Raw genomic sequence first — 23,111 nt, forward strand, 5'->3', positions numbered from 1 at the left:
GTCTGATCTCTGGCCTTCCCTGCCCCTCCTCCCTTTCCCTCTCCGTCAGGGGCTCAGTGCCAAAACAAAGCGGAGACGGGGGAGAAAATAAAAGGAACTTTTGCTCAGAAAGCTGCACGCTGCTGAAACTGGGACAAGCTATTTAAACTGCTGACTTACGCTCCAAGGTTACTGGGTACAGACCGGGCCTTTCTCACAGATCTTCTCACACTTTGGGTCTTTGAAGGAGAACAAGCGTGAAATATCTTGTTTTGCTGCTCAAGTCAAAGGCGAGCAGTCTGTCTACGGCAGCCTGTGTTTGTCTGCCGGCTGCGTATTGGAGGATATGGATGACCAGTTTTACAGTGTTCGCACACATATAGTGCTTCACGCACACTGTCCTGGTGACATTAGTGTGTCCTATAACCGTCCAGAGCTCTGGGATTGCGGATCTATCGGCACACAAAGAGCTGCAGGGCCTGAGAAGGCGAGCCAGTGCAAACAACGGGCCTTAACTCACTGCACTGTTTAATGAGCTTGCTGCAGCCCAGCGCATTCCTCAACCCATACGCACAGGACTGAGTGGCTTGTCTGGCACGGAGCCAAACCCGCTAAACTAAGGTCAAAGGTCATCAGGAGACACCACTGCAATGTTTCCTCTCACTGCCGGAGCTGACTTGGTGTGCTCCCTGTCGGGTTTAAAGAAAATGTGATACCAGGCCTCTGGTGTTGTTTTGACTTGAGCCCACAAGACGTGAGCATGGAGGATGCGCTGCCTGGTCCGCTCCGCTTTAAGCAGCTGCACTAATGCTAAGACTGAATCTCAAAAGGCAACGCATCAGTTTGGAGGTCCTGTCTCTTTAAGGGAAGTCTGACCTACTACTACATAAAGTGGTTTAGCTGAACCAGGGAGTGAGTTTTGGTAATAATTTAACCATTTACCTTTGTTTTCTCTTCTTAATATAAGAAGTTGTAATAAACTAGAAATACGCTTCAAGTTTCTATTTCTAAAAATATATTGATATTATTTGTTTCTCTCTTTCAAATGTTAGATATATTATCCTGTCACAAAACACTTCATATAAAACACCAGTGTATTAAACTTTAGGTCAGGACAAAAAAAAAAACATTAAATACGAAAAACTTTTCTAAAGCAGAAACTTTCTGCATCTGGCCCCCTGTTTACAGCGTGGCTCTGTTTGTCAAGTGAAAGTGGGGGCTGTGTTGCGTGAGTGTGGATCACCATGGTGAGGTGGTGGAATCTGGGGTTGCCAGCGGAGTGGTTCCACATCTGGCTGGCAGGTTTCTGGGGGAGTGCGAGGCAGATGGAGGGAGGTTTGAGGTGGTGAGGGGCCCTAACCGGGGACCAGCCGACAAACACAACACACGCACGCACACACTAGGCCTTTCAGCGGCCCTCTTCATCAGTCTCGCTGTCGCCCTCCAGCCCTGCCCTGAACATGTTTACGTTTAACAGAGATCTGATGTGCCGTCTCTGAAAATCAACAGGGTAGAAAAATAAGACTGTGTTAAAGCAGCTCATGTGAAACTGGCAGAGTGGTTTGCCACGCTGCCCACGCCAGCGAGACACGAGACGCGCAAAGAGACACAGGGAGACATGAGAGGCTTTCATCACGCTGATATGAAATGTCAGTCGTCTGGGACAAACTCTGTTTGTTTTCTGTCGTCAGGGATGCCACACCCACCCACTGTGTGCGGTGACAACTGCGAGGTGAGACAGAAGGATACAAGTCCACCGTAAACACGTTCTCCTGGCGGCAGGAACATGGAGCTCGCTCTCACATGACTCTGCCATCACACGGAAACAGAAACTTGAACACACCACAACAGCAGCACAGACAGAGGGAGGGGCCTAGTTACACTACTTGTGGAATTACTCTAAAGACAGATGAGCATGCTTAACTGGTGATTAAACAACAGGAAACTGCAGAATTAGGCAGTTTGTTGTTCACTCGTGGAAGTAGTATTCCCACAAAACAAACTGGAATTTCCACTGGGTGTGCTAGGGAATGCCTGGTAATTAGGCTTCTTTTTTTTTTTTCGTGTACTGAAACAATCCCCTGTGTGAGCATGGATCATTACAAAATCCCTTCCTCAGCACAGCCAGCTTACAGTGGTGTTAACAGAAAAACAGATGTCAAATAGAATTTAAAGAGGAGAGCGTGTGAGCAAACAGAGAGGGGGGGTCGAACATTTTAAAAAAGGCTTCTGTGTGCACCTCTGAATCATTTCAACACGATGTCAAATGACAGACCTGGACATTAGTTGCCTTCGACTGCAAGCGCATCTGCAAATGTTGGACAGACTAGCAGAGACAAGTTCAGTGAGCTCAATAAACACATTCCCCTGACACGACGAGCTCTGGTTTTATAATGAATCTTCGTCAATGATTAACACAGGAATGAGAGAAGATTCCAGCTTCCATGTTGACTGTAAAAGTCCGATTTGAGGATCTGGAGCCATCTAAAGGGGCGACAAGATCAACCTGGGAGGTCGTGAGATGATAAACAGAAAAGTAGATGCTTTTACCACCTAAAAAACACTGTTCAGTTCCCTCAAAAGTTATTAAAATGGAACCAGTAGGGGAAAAACTGTCTTTTGTTGACCTAGTCACAACCTGTGGACTTATTCACCTTCAGGAAAAGTAGTCATTTAAGGGTCACAAGCCAAAAAGTTTGCTGTTTTAGTGCATGAAACAGCTAAAATATAGAGAATAATGGAGAAACCGATGAATGACAGAATGCCTGCAGCTCTAATCCACTCTATCAGTGCATCATCAAACAAATATTCGCTTGTGATGTCCTGCTTGCCAGGAAAACAAGCAGCACCGAGAGTGGATGCAACTGTCGAGCATTCTAGTAATACTCGGTCTGCTAGTTTTGTGAACCCCATCCACCCGCAAACTCTTCCCCCTAAACCGCCTCTCTTACTTAACTCTACATTCCAGTCTATGTGTGCATACTCTGCTGACCTGAATTTCAGGCAGCCTGCTCGACACACTGAACAGCCACGTCCCACGCTGCCTCGCGTCCCTCCCTTCGACAACACTAAAGAATGTCTTCGCAGCCTCCTCCTCCTCCTCCTCAGGCCCACAGGGCCCGGGACCAAACCATGAATGGTTCAGTCAGCACACATTCCTCCCTGCTCGCCTCCTTTGCACTTCTTTCTTTAATTGTTTTTAAAGAAAAGCTGTGCACACACCTTGTTAAAGTGCATCCTACACTGTTGTTTTTATGAGCATCAGCTGCTTTGCGGCAGTCAACCAAGTTTACTGACACAGAAACATGGCGTACCCTGCAGCAGCGACACCTGAGATGGAGCAGGAACGTTCTCACCTAAATGTAGGTCTACGGCGGTTGCGTTCACATACTCAAATATCTCTGTGTGACTGTGCAAGGGCACAAAAAGCCAGCACACATCATCCACAGGCCTCATGCAAACACAGCCGTCAGACACAGATAGCATAAGTACAGTGGCCATGGCCGGGTTTGACCTGAGAAAGTTGAAGAACCTCTCAGCGCCCGGTGACCTCAGGGTGGAGAAATTCCACGTGACCTCTGCTGCTGACCTCCAGCTGTAGCATGTTTCTTATTCTTTGTGCACATAGAGCCTTCTAGCAGTTACAGCCCGGGCTATCCCACGGCTATATCCACTCTGACTTCAGGAAATGTGTAACAATTTGGAGTAACCCAGTCTGTTGCAAGGTTAGGCAATAAGACAGAAATGTATCAATCAAATTTCCCTTTAATATAACTGCTTGTTTTAGTCCATTGCAAGTAATTGCTGCAGACCAATACACAGTATGGCTTTATGGCAATTGTATTGTGAATGTGTTGGATGTTATAATAAATTATAAATCTTTGGCTTTGGATTGATGGTCGGACAAAGCAAGCTATTTTAAAATGTCACCTTGAGCTATAGGATATTTGGATTTACATTTTCACTATTTTCTTACATTTTATAACCTAAAGGAGAAAACAGGCTAATCGATTATCTAAATAATCATTTGTTGCAGTCCTACATGTATCAATGTCCCAGTCTAAAATTACTTATACCATGACAGAAGATTTTATTCATGGCCTACATGAGCCTTAATGATGAGGCCATGTATAGAAGGTTTGTTAGCTGCCTATGTGAGCCTAATGACTCCTGGTCACCACACACACACGTGAGGAATGTAACTGACTGTATGACATTTGAGGAAGTTAAGTGCAAAAGTCACATGCAATCATGTGAGCACACGAATATCACACTAAGACCAAAACTCGAAAGAATAAACAAATATTCCAACCTTTGTAAACCCCTGTAAGAGGCAAACTCTTTTAACTCATTTAACTCTTTAAAAAACGGATTCATCTTTAAACGTAGGATGTGGACATAATATGACCTTAACTTCACAATGGCTGTTCAGTTTACAGTCCACATTAAAATGCAGTTTAACAGGCCCATCAAAACTCCCTCCACATAAACTCACTGTCACAAAAGAAGATTTACACATCAAAAGAGTAGAAACGGGCACAGATGAGTTTTGGCAGGAGGATCTGTAAAGAACGATAAAGGCCCTCTGTGAGAAGTGAGAGCTGGCCTTCTCCTCCTTACTGCCTCAGGTTTCTGCTGACTCAGACACTTTGGGGAGATGGGGGGGGGGGCTGTAACAGAAAAAACAGATGTGGTCTCTCAAGAAAGAGAGGAGACAAAGCCCAGAAAGTACATGGGTGAAGTAGCAGGGCTGTGGATGCCACCATTACTCAAACAGCTCAGTGAGGTGCTGTTGCTGCCCAGCGCAGCCTACACACACACACACACACATAGACACACATTGGTGGGCTTCACTCAAGGGGAAAGAGTTCCTCAAAGCCAAATAAGTCATTCATCACAGCTGGGAGTAGAAGACACTGGGAGAGTAAATTTAATTAGAGAGAAGATTAGACCGTGACAAACGGAGAGCCTGCTCCTGTGTCCATGAAGTGCGAATAAATTTAAAGTGAAGTAAAAGAATACTGTTTGTTGAAATCTGAGTGTTCTCAGAAATGAAACTGAGAGCAACTGACAGCCATGGGTGGTGTTTCTGTCTGGAGAGATAAAAATAGATCTGTAAATCCTTTTCTCAATTGAGGTAAGCACCACAAACATGCCAGCTGCCTGACCTGGACTGGATTTCCTGTAAACAGGTGATATGTGAGAAACAAAACGTCTGTAGTTTCGCAATTTCTTGGCATCGCCAGAAAAGGAAATTTGTGGCCTGGACAAGTCGTCATAGGCGTGATCAAGAGCGGCTGAAGTAAGAAATGGGAAGGAAGCAATGCCATCAGAGACCAACCACACAGTAGCATCTGGTTTCACAGAAACGTCAAGATGATGCTCTGCAGCTTTGTCCTATGACAATGCAATGATGAGAGTAAAAAAAATAAAAACCTGCAGAGTCACCCTTGAGATATCCATACAGAGCTGTCACGGCTGCGCTCGAGCAGATAAGCAGGTTGTGTCAGAACAGACGACCCCGTGGGACGAAGCTGGCACACACCCAGACGTCTCACTCTGATAACTGGACACAAATAAATGCAGGGTGCCTCCTGAATGGCTGCCAAAAGACAGTTTCACTAAAGACACCTATCATGCATAAGATCCTGAGCCTGATGTCCACAGGAAATGGAAAAATTTCGACAGAAACATATTCTGTCAAATTATATTTTGGCATGCTGGCTTAAAATGGATCGGTGGCATAAAAGTAAGGCTGGGTGGGTTCCAAACTTCAACTTGTGGCCTTTTTTTGTTAAAAGACAAAAGAAGGTTTTGTAGAAATTTGTTTTATATTTCTAGATAACCTGAATTTACTACTACTTGACTATTCACAATAAATTCAACGCCTTCCCGCATCTAAACCTGACATTCATCAGTCACCTTGTCTACCTGGTGAACACACAGTAGAAGGATGTCTTTGTCCCACACCAGCATGAACTATGGCCAAACAAAGACAGTGAGTCACGGAACCAACAGGAACACCTCCCTGGAGAGGCATCTGAGGGCATGAGGGACACCGAACTTTAGGAAACAATACTTCAACTGCTGTAGGTTAAACAGGGCTGAAGGCCTGAGCGCTCCAGACTCGTCGCTCAGTCATTAAACTGGTTGGACAGGACAACTGAGGACTTTTGGTTTTCTTATGAATCAGATGCAGATAGACAGAGATCGACCAAGGACACCGAAAATGTTGGATTAATTCCCATCAGTAGCATACCAGTAGGATTTGAACTATTTTTTCTTTCTGACAGCTATAGGAGTCTTTGGCTTTGCAATGTTTCTAATGTTTGTTCACTGGAATATAATCTCACAGAGCCACCAGGCACTGGGGAAAAAAAAAACACAAGGGAAATTCAAAAATTTGATAATCATGGCCTACCCCTCATACACAAGCACTGCTGATGATTGTGCCAAAGCCTGAAGTCAGAGTTTCAACCTTTAACACCTGCATGTTGGAGTAATGACCATGTAATTTGAGGCCACAGGTCCAGACAGGGATTGAATCAGGATGCATTGTGTTGCAAACAATCACAATGATACCTCATCACTGCAGGGCCTGTCATTATAAATGAGTAGGTAGAAATTTCTCCTTAAAAACAAAGGGGGGGGGGGGTTTAAAGCACGATTTCATTTATTTATAAGCCATTACATCATGGCCAGGACTTGACTGAATAAGCGAGAGAAGTCACATGTTTTAACATTACAGTCATGACGCTGCACTGGAAGTTTAAAAAAAAAGGTCTTTTTTAGAAACTCGGGCCATAGTGATGACAAGGGAAGTGAGTAAACTGATTATGGAACACTTTACTGGCACTTGCATTTGTCAGTTTGACTGGACGTCACTTCACTGGTAACCAACCACACCCGTCATGGGACATGAGGTAACTGTTGTGTCTCAACACCTGCAGCGTAATCAGCCAGGGCCTCCTCTGCGTCTCAGGTCAGAGAGGAATATGTCCGCACTTGTTTCTCTCTGCTCTACACACATACATTACTCACTCCCAGACATGTGACCGGCAAACCCCAATCCCTCACTGTGGGCAACAGTGTGTCACGTACATGCAGCCTGACACACCCATTTCAGCCCCTGCTCACATGCTGATAGTCACATCAGCTGTTTCCTAAATCCTCTCAGGCAGGCAGTTTTTTAAGAGTCAGCTGGGATGACTTTGATGCAAAAAAAAAAAAAAAGCACCTTTACTTCTTCTACCAAGCATTTTTCTCCACAGCAGCTAGGTTTTGTTGTATCAAATCGCGGTCTTGCCTCCTGACAACAAACCCCTTTAGACCTGTGAAGTCACTTCCCCTGTTAATGAAGTCAAAACAGACGTCTGTGCCTTTAATGAGCAAGAGTATCACATCCCCACGAGCTGAGCGCTGTACCCCCAAGGGAGGATAAGAAAAAAAAAATGTTTCTGAGCTGCAGCGAGGTGCATGCTGGGAGTAGTAGAGCGGGATCACCGTGTGTGTTCGTGCGTGTGTGTGTTTGCCCGTCTGTGGCCTTCTCGCTTTGGAGAAATGACAGGCGAGTGCCAGATTCACCCCACCTCCGTTCACAGCATCAGTCTGGGCAGGATTATCACATTACTGACAGGATTCCCCTTCCATACAAGGTAACGAGTTTCATCCGTGAAATGGAGACAGATCTAATCAACATGAAGGTGCTCTTTGAAATCATCTTATTATCCATTTTCAGACACGAGGAATTAATTGATTAAATCTCTGGCTCTTTGAAGATGACCTCTGATCCGATCTGGTGCTTTTGACTGAGAAAAATATATCTGACGTGTACCTGCAGCCAGCATCCCTTCACTTAATATGTTAGGAATTCAGCGGTGCTGGGTGTAGATATGCATGCAAATCGGACAAACATAAGAGGTGGTGTAAGTCAGAGGACTTTAGATGTCACCTTACCTGTGTTTCTCCAGCTCGTTGTGCGACGACCTGAAAGGCCAAACAGACAAAAGACAAACATGAGTGTCAAGACAGCATGTACCAAAAATACTACACAAACTTCAAATCACAAGATGTGAGAGTTAGGTTGGGATGCGATGAATAATCCCAAGGTGAGAGACTTGGTTAGTATGAAATGTTTTGATCTAAATGTAAGACAGATTAAAGCAAGACGTTTGGAAGACAGTGCCAAGTGACAGCAGATCTGACAAACATTCAGGAAAAATGTGTCAAGAGATCAAAGAAGGGCCTTGACTCATCTCGGTTTTTTCCTTTCTTTCTGCCTCCAAGTGGATCTAGGGCTTTTGAATGTTGTAGTTGATATATGGGAAGAAATTAAATATTATAATATTCTAAAACAGGCCTTATCTGTCCCATATTCTTTCTGATTTGGTGAATTAAGGGCCCAGACATGCAGAAACTTGGTCACACGTTCTGGAAATAGACGTGCATGACAACTGAAGCCTGATTTTTAAAATCTTTTTCCATGTCTGTGCGACATCTGTCAGAGAGTTTGGAGCAGAGGGCAAAAATGGCCCAGAGAGAGAGAGAGAGAGGTATCTGTGACACTGCACAACACCCCCCCCTCCCTGCCTGCCCAGCACACATACAAACAGCATGCACACACTGCTGTTGTTGCAGCACGCTGGCTAACCAGCAGCATGAGCACAGGATAAAAACACACTCAGACGTCTGGAGGCCTAGACGCTGCAGAATTCCTCAGCGTGTGGGCTATTCCGAGGAGAGTCTCCATTATGGCGTGCAGCCGGGAGCAGCGAGGGCACTGCAGTCCATCTGAAACAGGCCCTCTGTTCATGAGACCGTCATGGATACCACGGCAATAAAAACAAAAACAGCAACAACAAAGGGCCAGACTGACAACAAGCCTTTTCAGATTTTCCACTGTTTGAGAGCCCTTGAGCTTGTGAGGCAGTGGTTCACACAGCTGTGCCGGAGGAGGCCGTGGCATCTGCACAGCGGCGCTGCTCGCTGCACCAAAAGGGTTACAGTTGACCGTGCAACTGGGATAATGTGACGCCTGCACAAAATCATTCAAGGAGGAGCACAGGATGTTGCACTGCTGCTAATAACCTGATCCAAAAGCCCAACAAAGGACTTTAATCTATCATGGAGGAAGTTGGGAAACTGGGGGAACGTCCCAGTCAATGCCCAGGGCATGACCAGGAAATCATATAGCACATTTCAGAGGAAGAGAATACACAGGGACCAGTAATAACAGCAGGTTAACGCACACCTTTACATGTTATGTAAAAGGATGATGTGGCATGCAAAGGACTATGTGATCTGATGTCATAAACTTGGCCCTGGTGATCAAAAGCCAGTAGATTAGCCTTATATCACATTTTATATGGGATGTAAAACTTCCAAAGCTCATACTCAGAGCACCCTCTGAACATTTTCCCCACATTTACAGGAAACACTGATTTCAAAGATGCCAAAAAAGTTTAGCAGGGTTTTTCTTGTCATCTGACGCATTTCTATTTTTAATTTCATATCTAATGTGACAGAGAGGTGAAGCACCAATAAAATTCCAGGTCTTTCTCTCTCTCTCTCTCTCTCCTTTTTTTTTTTTTAGAAGTGTTTTGATTTAACAGCGTGTGAGTAAACAAGGAAACTCCACCAGGGTTTCTTCTTACTGTGTGCAGAAATAGACTCCCAACTGACTGTTTTTCACATGCCCTGAATGTTGCACCATTGCAAATCCTGTTATCTGTTATCTGTTTAATTTGAACATTTGATCATGATATCAAATGCCATCACACCCTTTGCTGATGCTACAAAGCAAGAACTGGGCTTTTTAACTAGTAGCTTGCTTCGGTTAAACTGAAAATTTGCTTTCAGTTCAAACATAAAACATGTTTTTAACGCCCTCCCCCCCAATCCATCCAGCATCCTGTTGATGCTTAAAAAAAACTTTAGGAGAGTGGTAGGAGAGTATAAAGGGAGCTGGGAGATTTGCCCCATTTTCTTGTGACTGCGAGAAAAAGGAGGGAAAAGCAGGTCTGGTGCATGAAACTCAGTGGTGTCTGTTTTAGCCACCACACCCACCTGCCACATCCCCATTCGCACCCCTCACCCACACGCACACAGACTAATTATGTTAGTCTGTTAGAGGCTATATCAAAGGAATGTGGAGGAGGCTGCATAAAAGTAAACTTTCAAATTTGCAAAACTATACGCCTAAAAAAGGAGCATAATTACTATAGTGATACCACAGGTCAACATGCTGTATGTGCAATTATGTGACCCTAAGAGTCATTACTGAGGAAATCAGGTTCACTGTGCTTCTCTAAACTAATATTGGCAAACGTGAAACAGATATTTGATAGACATTTTAATGAGTTCACTGTTGCGCACCTGAACAAAAAAATTTGCAAGTAGTCCAGGATGTAAAAGTCTTCAAATTTGGATATGAGCTCAAAAGAAAAAGGATTCTTGCTGAGGGTGTGTCCCACATTGATTCTATCAGTTTAAACCTGCTTTTACTCCACCACACTGTCACTCCATCAGGTGTCTCAACCACCTCGACAGCCACTAGTGCTGTTAGGATCAGTCCATTAATCAAAAGGAAATTAATCCTCTCCTTTGTTAAAAGTCTGTTAATTGTTTCAGTGTGTTTTCAAGCACAAAATGCTGCACACTGGTTTCAGCTTTTTCTTTGTCATACAAGGCATATTAACTGGTAATGAAGGTAATGATAATATATTATAACAGCCCTATGGGAGATCCATCTTCTAAACAGGCCTTTTTATTTTAGCCCAGCGAATTAAATGTTAACCAGCTGATGTTTAAATGACCTTTAACTAGCTGTCCAACTGGTCTAAACAAGAGTGAGAGCCACAGTGCAACACTGAACCGAAACTGAAACTTAAATGTATTTACTTATGCAAAGTAACTCCGTGTGATTTTATACCCTTGCAGCAACGTCTGTATTAGTTGCAGACTGTCGCCGCCTATGAATGGGGTCAAACTCGGGATGAATGTGTGCTAATGAAGAGAGAATGAAAACCAATCGATATTCTGATCAGAAGCTTCGATCTACGGAGTGTGTGTGTGGAGGAGAAAGTGCAGAGCACACCGGACCCCTTAGTAAAGGACATTACCTTTCATTTCACATCAGACACACAGAAATACAAATCACACTAACCACATCAAAAAGAGGGCATTTCAAGGCTTTGCGCAGGTGAAAGCATGAGAGCCGTGTCAGACAGGGTGCAAAAACGAAAGTTTACGTGCGTGTGTCGGGTGTGTTTTCTCTCAGCGTGGAGAGGGTTTTTTGTTCTTTAGGTGTGTGTGTGCGAGAGAAACAGAGAGAGAGAGAGAGAGAGAGAGTGGGATCTGCAGAGTTGACAGTGTACGCGTGGCAGTGTTTATTGGAGAGACCAAAACAGAGAGCCCAGCCCAGGCAGCAAGAAAGATGGCAGTATGGATGAAAACAGCTCTCCCCCACTGTGTGTGTCTGTGTGTGACTGTGTGTACGTGTGTGTGTGTGTGTGTGTGTGTGCATGCGTGCATTTTTATAAGCTGGCATGGGCATAAGCAAAAAAAAAAGAAAATTTAAAAAAGCAAGAAAATATATTTACCTATTGTTCTGAGTTTTTCTGGAAATTGGCGAGGCTTTCGTTTTCTTTCTTGAAAAGTCGCTACTGTACGGTAAAACAGACGCATAACCGTGTTCTGCCTCTATTGACACAGAAAACAAAATGAATTAAGTTAATTTGCTGTGATGTCTGCAAGAAAGAAAAATAAATAATAAGCTGCCGGTGAGTCATTAAGGGAAATTGTGAAACACGAAAGAGCTAAAGAGGCTACATGTCAATTCAAGAGACACATACAACCATTTAAAATTGTCTCGCCTCCAGCGAGGTTTAGATTTCAGACAGTCAATATTACACAGTATATGTCATTACGATACTAGCTATTATTTTCAATGTCACTCTTGTTTACTCATTTCCCTACAAAAAATACCGCACTGAGTACGTATACCATCTGTCCCGTATTAGCAATATCGCAAACACAGTCCATTAATACATGACATCCTTTAAATAATGAATTACAGTTACTCTTTTCTAGCATTACAGGCTTCTGGGTCCAGTTTGCACCCATCGTCTGGTCTATGTCCCATTGTCTATAAAGTGACATCATACCTGCACTATGGCAGGGCACGTTAAAACTTTACATATGATAGACTGCGAAGCTAGCTGCCACCCCAATTCTCCATTCACAAAATAACCATGAGCGTAGAAATGCTGTCAACTTGTCAGTTTAGCTTGAAATACCTCTGTCTCTTCTTTCCAAGTACTCTGCAGCCTCCAGCAGAATTAAAAGGGAATTAAGTTCCATCCTGTTGTTGTCTGGTTATAAAAAATAGAAATAATCTATTTACACAAATGTACAAGTCATGAAATAATGGAATGGAAATTCAAAAACTGTTACAGAGCTATGTATGTTCGCTGCTATTTTCACTTCTGAGTCTTGATGACTCCAAACTACAGTATCAACAGTATCTAACTAAAACTCAGCGGAGTGACTGATCGCACCTCTGTCCAATAAGAAAAGCCTGTGGGCGGGGTCTCAGGGCGAGTGAAAACGGTGAGGTGCGATTTGATTGGCGTGACGCACCAAAAGCCATCAGGGACATGCCCTAGCAACAGCCTGAGCCACCCGCCCCCTCCGTAGCTGATTGGTTGTCAGTATGGACTCGCGGCCTCTGATTGGCTGGGATAGATTCAGGGCGTGTGTCGTGGTAGAAGTTCGGCTGTTGTTGTGGTTGCCAAATTTGATAAGTTCTCTAAAGTAGGCGTTTGGATTTGAACCGTGAAATAAACTGCATTCAGCGGCCATTCAGTCAAAAAGGCTCTTTTATACACGTCAGCTATTGCTCGTAATAGTGTGTGGCACGGCAGAGTTACTCACAGAGTTTGTGTTTTGCGTTCATTTCCTGTCCAGCTCATTGTGAAAGTCTTGTATGAGGCTGCAGAAACAGTATTGGGTTATGAGTAGGAATGTGCTGGTGTTATTTGCACGACTGGAAATGTACAGTTGCAAAACACCCGTTCTGAACTACTTGAGAATTGTAATTGTTATTATATGGACATCGTTTGAACAGAGGATGGCATGGATGTACTGTAAGAGAAGAACTCTTAATGCAACCACAGCCTGAACTGGAACAAAGTTGCTATTTTGTAAGTCACAATTAAGTCTCAGGTCTTGGCTATGAAATTCAAGTTATGTCCAAGTCAGTGTGCACCCCTTTGCATGTTATTAGAGATGAAACAATTAGTTAATTTACCCGTTCATTGACAGAAAATTATGTGACAATTATAATCAGTTTCCAGTTTCTCAAAACAACGTGAATTTTGGCTTTGGAAAAGTGTGATGGACATTTTTCACTATTTTCAAACATTTTAGAGACCAAACAATTCATCTGAAATTTAACCTTAACATTATTTGCTGATGAACACGAACACTGTTGTGATACAAATAATGTTTGAGGCAAATATTTTGCATGTTGCTGTCCTTCCTTTTTTTTTTTTTTGTTAACCACAGTAGAATTTACATTCATGGATTCATTTGTTGTCTGGCTGCTGGTTTGCTTTTCCCTCTGCTGTTACACTAAGTTGCAAGTCTTTTGGCGATTCAAGAAACTACTTCTGACTTTAGATTAGTGCTTAAACAACATTTCAGACCCAGAACCTTAATGTTGCTTTATTTTCACTGCAAATGCTCAGCTGTGTGATATGCTTGCAGCTGAAAAGTGGGGGTGAACAAGGTGTCACAACTGCTGGAGCAATGGAAGAGTTATGAATATCTCAGCAGGAGTGCCTGCAGAGTATAAATGTGGGTTGTTTTGCATGGCAGGCAGTTTATATGCTACCAGCCAGATGTTTGTGCATCAGACTGTTGGAGTAAATTCTGAAGAAATCGCAGAGGCGTTACATTGAAGCAAGTGACTTTAACAGTGAATGATGAGGAAAAGGCCCTTGAGGCCCAGAACCACAAACATTATTGTTGTTGTAGTTTCTTGGTAATAAGAGTTACACAGGATCCTCATGGGGCTTGTACAGCAGACAGTTTGTCATAGATTGCAAGATTTCAAACATTACACATTGCTTGTTAAGTCTATGGCTGACAGTTTTGTAAATGCAAACAGGAGGGATGTTTAAATTTAATAATTACCTAAAATGTGTTAAGCTGTACCAAACACAGATTGACAAACACAGACAGAAATATACAACAGATTATGAAAAGACTGAATGCTGTTCATTGTTTGCATTTACACAGTTGCTAGTTTATGTATACCTACCATTTTAACGTTTATGGAGGTAGGATGTGTCCCAGGCCTTTTTAGTTTTAGCTAGGTGTAGCTAATAAACTGACAACTAAGCGTATATGTTAATAGTGTGTTAAATAAAAGGGGAAAAAAAGTACACTGAAAACTGTATAAGACATTCTGGATGCAGGTGAATGTAAATGCAAATTGACATTTACAAAAAATTATATATAAGATTATATTTGGTTCATCAAACTGAAGCCTTACAGAAACCACATTCATCTGCAAATGAAACTGTATGCATTTATGTATGTCAGTTTTTTTATTTCCTGTGTTCTGCCTGTCATCGTTTTGCATGACTTAATTTCAGTGCCTAGTTCTGTACTGTAATGTTTGCAATGTATTTTCCATTACAAATTCATAGTTGCCGTGATGCAAATAGTTGTAAAGGCCTTGCTGATGTGGATGGGTTCTCCATGGTGTCTTAACTATCTATTGTTTGTCCTTTTAATACCTACTTATGAGGCAAGGCTGCTTGCCAGTGAGATGATTTAATGATCTCTCCTCCCATGCAATTTTAATCACTATATACAGAACAAGACAGGGGAGATGTTTGCTGTTTTGTGTCACTCCTTAAGCTTAATAGAACAAGATGATTTATTTATGAGGTTGTTTGATAGCTTTTCATAGGAGAATAGCGTTTGCTGTCCTGTCTGTATGTACGTTCTTCATGGTGATATGAAGACACAGTAAACATGAGACCAAATTAGAACCAACTCACTACATCCTCGTTTGAAACCATGTAACCAGCATACAGTCATTGTGAGAGTATGACCCAGTCACACGTACAGTGTAAATGTGTCACAATGGCAAAGCTAAGTTATTGCATTTTTTTTTCTCGTCAAGCCTGACTTTGTGTTTGGGCTACACCTCGACTGTTCCTGGTGTAATTAGAGACGAGTTATGCAACTTGCACACTTCTTATCATAGGTCCACACACACTGTGATGTCAGTGCACTGTCCCACTGAACTCTGTACATCTGTAGCTCATTTCTGATTGAAGGAGGCCACAGGTTTATGGAGCCCCACAGGGTATTTGTCTCTCGAGGTTTTGCTGTGTGAGCATTTGTTTGACCCCACTGGAGGTCAATGCAATCAAGCAAACGCCTGTGAGAAACTTGACCTTGACCCTGCATAGATCTTTTGAGTGAGCAGGCATTCATCAACTTTTGCACCTTATCACTTGTGAGGTTTTTACATGTGTTCGCTTTGCACAGTTTTAAAGGCCCTGTTTCCTGTCTTACAGGACCAGTTTTAGAGGTCCTGTTTCCTGTCTTTCTCTGGTGGACTTCAGCGGAAAGATGTGGCATTTTGCTGCTGTATGTGCTGCAATTATTGAGTGACGTGGTTTGACAGTCATCTCAGTTACAACTGGAACTTAGTCCAAGAATCTTATTTTAAAAAAAGGGGTTAGTATGGTAAATGAATGCTGACCAAGCAGACATGAAGGAAAAACTCAGACCTTCTGTTCATTCAAAATGTACAAAGCTTGCAAAATAACATCTGGTTTTGTAAAATGCTAGTGTACATGAATGTTTTGGATTCATGCATCACAGTTAAAGTCTCTTTCATGACAACCAAACCACGGTCACATGGACGTGTGCAAATTTTTGGCTGCAAACCCAGAAAAAATTACTTTAACTTAGTATCAATTGTTAGCTTTTCCATGCCATGCATGACAAAAATACTGGAGTAATTTATTTATTGTTATCCCAAAAAATGTGTTTCACAATTCAGTCTTGTGATATTTGATTTAACAAGAGAAAACTGCGCTTGTAATGTTCTAAAGTGCTCATTACAGTACAGAAATTCAACCATCCTTTCGCATCATATGAAAGGAAATAGCCTTTGTCCCTCCTGCTGCATGCTTCTATTTATAGACTTATCATCTGCATGCTCTCTGATCATAGTGGCTCAGGCCTTGCATTGCTCATTGCCTCGGGCCTGTCAACCAAAAGACTACTCTCGTCGCTCTATATATATATATATATATATATATATATATATATATATATATATATATATATATATATATGTGTGTGTGTGTGTGTATATATATATATATATATATATGTGTGTGTGTGTGTATATATATATATATATATATATATATATATATATATATATATATATACACACACACACACACACACACACACACACACACACACACACACACACACACACACACACACACACACACAATCAATTTGTTTCAATGGCTGCAGATGTAATTTTTTCTGACTCAATTGAAAGCACAGGCTTCTTCCTTGTGGTCTTCACTGTCTGCTTCAAAGTGTTCTTGTTTTCCCTTTCTCTTGTTCACATGCATGCATATTATCGGGTAAACTGTTTGGAATCACATTTAATACACACCACACCAAGGCCTGTGCTGCCTCTCTGCAGAAGCCTTCCACATGTAATTACTGCGAACTGAGACTAAGAATAAATGAAGGTCTTTATTTTTAAGGATGAAACTGACAAATATGCTCTTCAATGTGCAGTTCAGTCGCTTGCCATAGTAGTCAATCATAAAAGGAACCAGTTTTGTGAAATGAAAATGTAAGCTTAAATTCTCCTGTTTCAGTCAATTTCCATTTTTAGGCATGACTGAGGAACAAAATATCAGCAACATGTGTTTTCTGCTTCCTCCACTGCAGCAGTCAGTCTCAAAGTGATAATCCCCCAATCAAAGTGATGTTCTCAGGAAATAACCCAAATGTTTTCAGTATGTGACTGGCGGGTGGTTCCTTTTTACATGAAACTCCTGTGTCAGTCTCATTGCATTTACAGTGGTGTTTGTGGTTCATAAAAGCTCTTTTGACAATAAATAGTCTGGGGGCCTGGAGCAAGGACACAGAGTGAGGAGAAACAGTCTTACTGCAATCAGTTTGTGTGAATCATGTTTTTTTTTAAACTATGTTTATTGACCTTTCTTTAACCAGGATGGGCTTTTAAGATCAAAATCTAATCACCACCATCTTAATAAAAAAAAAAAAACTTGTGCTTTTAATGTTCAGATTGTGAGATCACCCTGATGACACTTTCAGCCCAAAAAATACCTCCTTGCTGCTGAACTTCAATCTCAAATGCCCTTTTCCTTCAGCGTTTACTATCTTATTAAACCCTGATATTGTTAGGGCCCATGCTTTAGGAAATCACCCCTCTGCTACAGTGTGCTAATGTGGCTTCAGAGTGATCGTTTTATCAACTAGACTAATGAGAGAGCAGGGTTGGGGAGTTGTTTATCTTGTTGACACTGATTGTTTACTGACTACCTTCCACTCATTTGCAAGCACCCCTACCCTCCACTTCATCCTTTAGGCCAAAGGTCAGTTACTATAATCTGCTTTCCACCAGTTTGGTTCCACACTTTAATTATGATTAGGCCTGTTACTACCACTCCACTCTAATGTAACCTGGAGAGGGGCTGAAGTCCATGGACACATTTTGCGTTTTCTGTCAATAAACCTGGGATCAGATCATCATTAAAGGGGAAAAAGTGTTTTTTAAAATACAAATCAAGCCAAATATGCTCTGTCAGCACTGAAATAGATGCTAAAACCCCGAGCTGATAGAGTTAAAGCCTATTACAAAGCTAAGATCAGAAAACCGGTGTTCATGCCCATACTGAACAAAGGTCACATCGTATTAGCACGAGCAACATTACACCGGGCTAATTATGTTCCATGAGAAAAAGGTGTTCCTGCCTGTGTGACTTCATACCTAGACGGCACAATTTTCCATTGAATTTTAGCTTGATGCAATACACCACATGGTTTGCGTAGTAGACACTGACACAAATAGTCTTAGTCACAGAAATGACATGTTCCAACTCCCCAGTGGATTTTCAGGAGCATCCGGTGTGTCACAGTTGTTGATGTACCAGACAAACACAAAGCTGTCCAGAAATATTCCAGAAGGGCGGGGAGGGAGGAGCACATAGCATGGGTTGAGCCTGTACACCTTTTGTACGCGCATGCACTCATATAATCCACCCAATCCAACATCCAACGGCATGATACAGCGTTTGTTAGTCATCTGCCTTGCAGTATTCTGTTTAAAAACAGTCAAAATATCATTGTATGTAAAGTAAAATGTGAAAATTCTTCACGTTGATTTGTCTTCAACATTTTTCTGGGATAGAGAACAAATGGTTCTGTACCTACAAGCACGAAGAGGTACTGTACATATGGAAAACTCTACTGGATCATGTTTTTATGATTTTAAGGCAAGGCGTGCTCGTGGTAAGGTTAAAAACAAACAACCAAAAAAAAAAAGAAAAGAAAAAGAAAAAAACCCAAAACAAAAAACGGAACAATCTCAGGACTGATTTGAAACCTTTGAGGCTGCTAAGCTTCAAACCTCAGTCTGTGGGCACGTATTTCTTTCTTTTGGCCAGAATATCTCAAGTGTATAGGGCAGTTCTCACACACAGACACGCACACACATTAGTACATCCAGTCTAGACATTTTCCTTCCACAATCATCATGCTTGATCTTCGTGTTTATGTTTTGCAGTAACATTTAAAAATGTTTGGGGAGGACCCCGTCCAGTGACGTGAAAAGGCCATCAGCTTCTTTTTTTTTTTTTCATAGGATTTTAAAGACTATATTCACTCAGTCAGCTTTCGCAGTTCAGCTTTAATGTGTTGGCTGTCATGTCTGTTTGAGTCATATTTACCACAACCATGCTCACCTCAGCATGTGTGACGAGCATATGATGTAGATGCCCTTAGTTCAGGAAAAGAGGAAACAAATACAGACAAAATGTTGACAGATGTTGTAATAGGTTCAGAAGTCACCAGTGTCTATCTGCTTTTTACTGCTATTTGTACAAATTTATGTGTGTTTATATATGTAAAATGTCCATGTTTGAAGACTATTCTTCTTGCCATTTTTCTTGCTGCTGAAATTTGCACATTTCAGTTTTGGCGTCTCTGGAATTCTCTGTTAGTACTGGCAGCAGAGTGTTCTGGGCCTGTGTGTGTTAACATAAAGGCCATCAAAAAGACTCTTTCCTCCCCTTCCACCCATGCATTCTCCCATATGTGTCCCATCATATGTCCTGCTTTCTCCGTCTGTGTGGATCTGCCCAACAGAGCTGACAGCTCTTCACACAGCAAGAGGCTGAAAGGTGGCAAACTATTCGGCTATCATATGTCGTTTCCGTCTTGTGGTTCAACCTCTTCTCTGTGGCACTGGTGGTAGCACCTGGACTTTTTTCTGTGTCTGGCACTGCTCATCTGGACTCTTTCCAGGTTCCTGGGTTCTTCAGTTCCTCTGCCTTCCTGGCATAGGTGCTGCAGTAGAACGACTGTCACTTGCTCCTTCCCCTCTTGTGCTCAGTGCCACATGATAGCACCATGTTGCTGTGGCATATGTCCTCCAGGATCTCAAGCAGTGTTGAAGCATGAGTTCACAGGGCTGCTGCATTCAGAAATGTTGTGTAGGATGTGGTAATCACAAGAGATCTGTCAAAGAAAACAATGAGACTCATAAAAATACACTGTTATTTGCATTTTTTTCTTCCTCACTCAGATTTTTTTAAATATATATATTTATATCCAAGCTAGTCAACTAGTGAGGAAAAAATCAGACCAGGCTGAAACACAGACAGCGACGCCGTGTCACAGAAGCCACAGAAACTCAAGGAAGCCTAAGGGGGGCAGGGATGTGTGCATGTGAGGTTGAATGGGCTCAAATAAAACAACCATATCCGTGACCATGGCAACTGGCGAACTTAAGCTAATTCATACACTCAAACAGCGGGTCTCTAACAACAAACATCCTCCCTATAAATATGCAAACCAGGCCTATCTTCTCTTGTGGGTGGGCAGCAGAGAAGGATGGTGACAGACCACCCACCAATGGATGTGATTCTCTTCTGAAAATAGATGAATATTAGAAAATTAAAGTGGTCTCTTGTTGAAACAAGTAAAACTGAAGGCTGTGTCTCATGGTTTGAGCTTTGAATTTGATTTCCCACTGAGAATCCTTGTCAGGATGTCTGGATTTGCAAATCCCTGGTGTGCCATTGCTTCTAACCTTTGTGACTTGTTTACTGTGCATTTCCTTGCATTCAGCTAAAGTGATACTCCACCCAAAATCTTTCTTTTGATTATCACCCCCTGTGGGCTTGAAAGGTGGCTTTAAAGGTTTGCAGTTTTTCTTCTAAGACTTACCGAATTTTACAGAAAAACAATGAAACAAATAGTTTGACATTTTGGAAAATTTGCTAATTTTTCTTCTTACAGATTCACAACTCTCACGTCTATGCATAAAGTATGGAGCTGGAGCCGGAGCCAGGGGATTAGACTGACAAGGCTCTGTTCAAAGTTTAAAAAAAAAAAAAAACATGCCTACCAACACTTCTAAAGCTAGATCTAGGTATTGATCTTCTCATTTAATTCTTGGCAAGAAGGCAGAAATGTCAAACTCTCACTTAAAATGATCACATAAGCTTCTTTAACTGTGTTTTCTGCACAACCTCCTTTTAACAATCTCCATCTCCAAAAATATGGCTAAATATGCTACAAAAACAGAACAAAGAGCAAATTACATATACAAAACATCACAACAAGACAATTCAGTCACGCGAAGCTGTCATCTAACACACACACACACACACACACACACACACACACACACACACACACACACACACACACACACAGAAACACTAATTAAAACACTCACAAAATATGTAGCTTTCTTGGAGAAACTTTGGTTGAACTATCACTCACTTTGTTAGCTGGGAAGCTGATCAACTGTGAGCTTCACAAGCTTTGGGAAAAAAATACATACACACATAACCCCACTGATTAGCTGCGTGTGTGTGAATATGTGCGTTGCTGAAATGTCTAGCTTAAGCTTTTCATCAGCTAGCTCACAAATGGTTAAAAGGGCGTGGCAGGGACAAATGTCAGAGACAACACGCCACTGTAATTACTACCATGTAACAGAGTCATTCATACAGCATGTCTTGTGTTTTTGTGACTGATTGCATGTGAACCTCTGTTTATACTCTGTGTGCCTGCACGCACGCTTGCATTGTGAGTGTGCTATATGGGGATGTGTGTGTTTGGGTGTCTGCGTGTCTCTGAATGCGTTATTTTGCCAATCTGGCATTTTAAGCACACAGCTGCGATGTACAGGGTTTGGCTCATATCCGGTGCTGAGCTGGCAGCTGAGGGAGGGGTGTTGAAAAGGGTCCAGCGTGTGAGGAGTCATCACAGCTCCCTTCCTGCTGTACTCTTCCACTGCTTCACTTTCCTTGCTTGTGTGGTTTTGTCTCTGGTTTTGAGGAGGGGTCTCTACATGTACAGTAGTTGTGTAATACTGAATGTGAAGGTTTGCATGCAAGGCGCTCCTCTCAACCAAAATAAGCCATCTTTCTTTTCTCCTCTCACATGCTGAGGCCCCTGACAAGTGTTGTTCCCATGGGCCTTGACAGGTAATTACCCCCAGGTGCTGTGTGCGTATATATTTGTGTATACAAACCCACACTGGCAATGAGGGCAGATCTGGAGGGGCATCAAGGGCTAATCCAGACATGTTAGTATCGGTGTCACCTTCACAAGCACTGCAGGTTTTGATTCAGCTCAGGCATTCCCTGGTTAATTCATGATATACATCACTTGTTGTCCAGAGCAGCAGGAGGGAACCACATTCAACAGTTGAGCGATGTTTTCATCTGAAAACAACAGGCAGAACCACAGATATGCCCGGCTGTTTTGAAGGGCTTGGAGAAAAGGAGGGCAATGAACCTCCAGGGGTGTTTTTATGAGGAAACCAAGAGAACAACAAGAGAGGAAACATGGGAAAGAAGGAAACATACCAACACATTTTTATTTTTCTGCATGCACAGGGATCAGGACAGCAGTGTTTAGTATAATTCACAATATGTGTTTGCACTTAAATCCAGGAGCACAGTTCATAAGGGCTCACCAAACCTGAAGTGCTCATGTAATCCCCTTATTCATCATTTTTAGGGGAGGAAAGTGGAATGAAGAACAGGAGTTTCAGAGCAGGGGGGCATTTGAACAGTGAAGTTATAGCTCAGTTCAGCTCTGCGATGGCTGCTGGCCTCAGCAGACAGAGAGAATGGCCCACAAATGCACAGCTGTTTCTAATCGGTAACTCAGCACCGATGGCTGACCTACATTCTGGTGCTTGCACGTCTTTGAACCCGTGGCCCTGCCAGACTCAGCCATGGGGGAAGGTAGAGGGAACAAGGGAGAAAAACAAGAGGGAGGAGTGGCTGGAGTCAAGAGGGATAAAAGAAAAAACAGGGGAAAAAAGATGAGGAAAAAGAAAGAAAAAAGAAAACTTTTTTTAATTTTGTTTTTATGTTATAATGGATTTTGCAGGTATAGGTCTAACACAGGTTGCATGGAGTGCATGCATGTTTAATGACAGAGTGCATCAGGCAGCCAGAGCTCTGTGTGTGCCTGCAAATGTTTCCACATCCCAAAGTGCAGCTGTGCACACCTAAAAAAAGAAAAAAAGGGGGAAAAAAGAACTCATAAAAACCTCCTGACCGTCAATTTTCTGGTCTTCTTGATGGGCTTGTTACGCTTGGAAAATCCTCATTTTTAAAAATTGTTTTTCTTTGTCAACACCCTGCTGTCAGTCAAACTTTAATAAAGTTCTGCTGCCTGCATCTGAATGAGTGTCCCCTTTCATTAAGGCTGGAGTGCGTCTAGATAGCATTCCTTGCATGCAGAGGAGGGGAACAGCCGAGTGCCAGGGGTCCCCTGGTAATGACTCATGGCAAAGA

The 23,111-nt window shown here is 42.4% G+C and overlaps 1 protein-coding gene across 1 annotated transcript in view; it reads right to left on the minus strand.

The window, feature by feature from the left end:
- Positions 1-12,502, minus strand: part of mxd4 (MAX dimerization protein 4) — a 22,075-nt gene extending 9,573 nt beyond the window's left edge. Inside the window, exons 1-3 of the mRNA XM_041037084.1 lie at positions 12,276-12,502; positions 11,580-11,679; positions 7,936-7,965 (exon numbers count right to left, since the gene is read on the minus strand). Of these exons, the coding sequence (XP_040893018.1) occupies positions 7,936-7,965; positions 11,580-11,679; positions 12,276-12,339 (194 nt within the window). The 5' untranslated portion in view covers positions 12,340-12,502. The remainder of the gene's footprint in view (positions 1-7,935; positions 7,966-11,579; positions 11,680-12,275) is intronic.
- Positions 12,503-23,111: the final 10,609 nt, after the last annotated feature.

This window comes from Toxotes jaculatrix, chromosome 4 (genome assembly GCF_017976425.1).
Source record: "Toxotes jaculatrix isolate fToxJac2 chromosome 4, fToxJac2.pri, whole genome shotgun sequence".
NCBI lineage: Eukaryota > Metazoa > Chordata > Actinopteri > Toxotidae > Toxotes > Toxotes jaculatrix.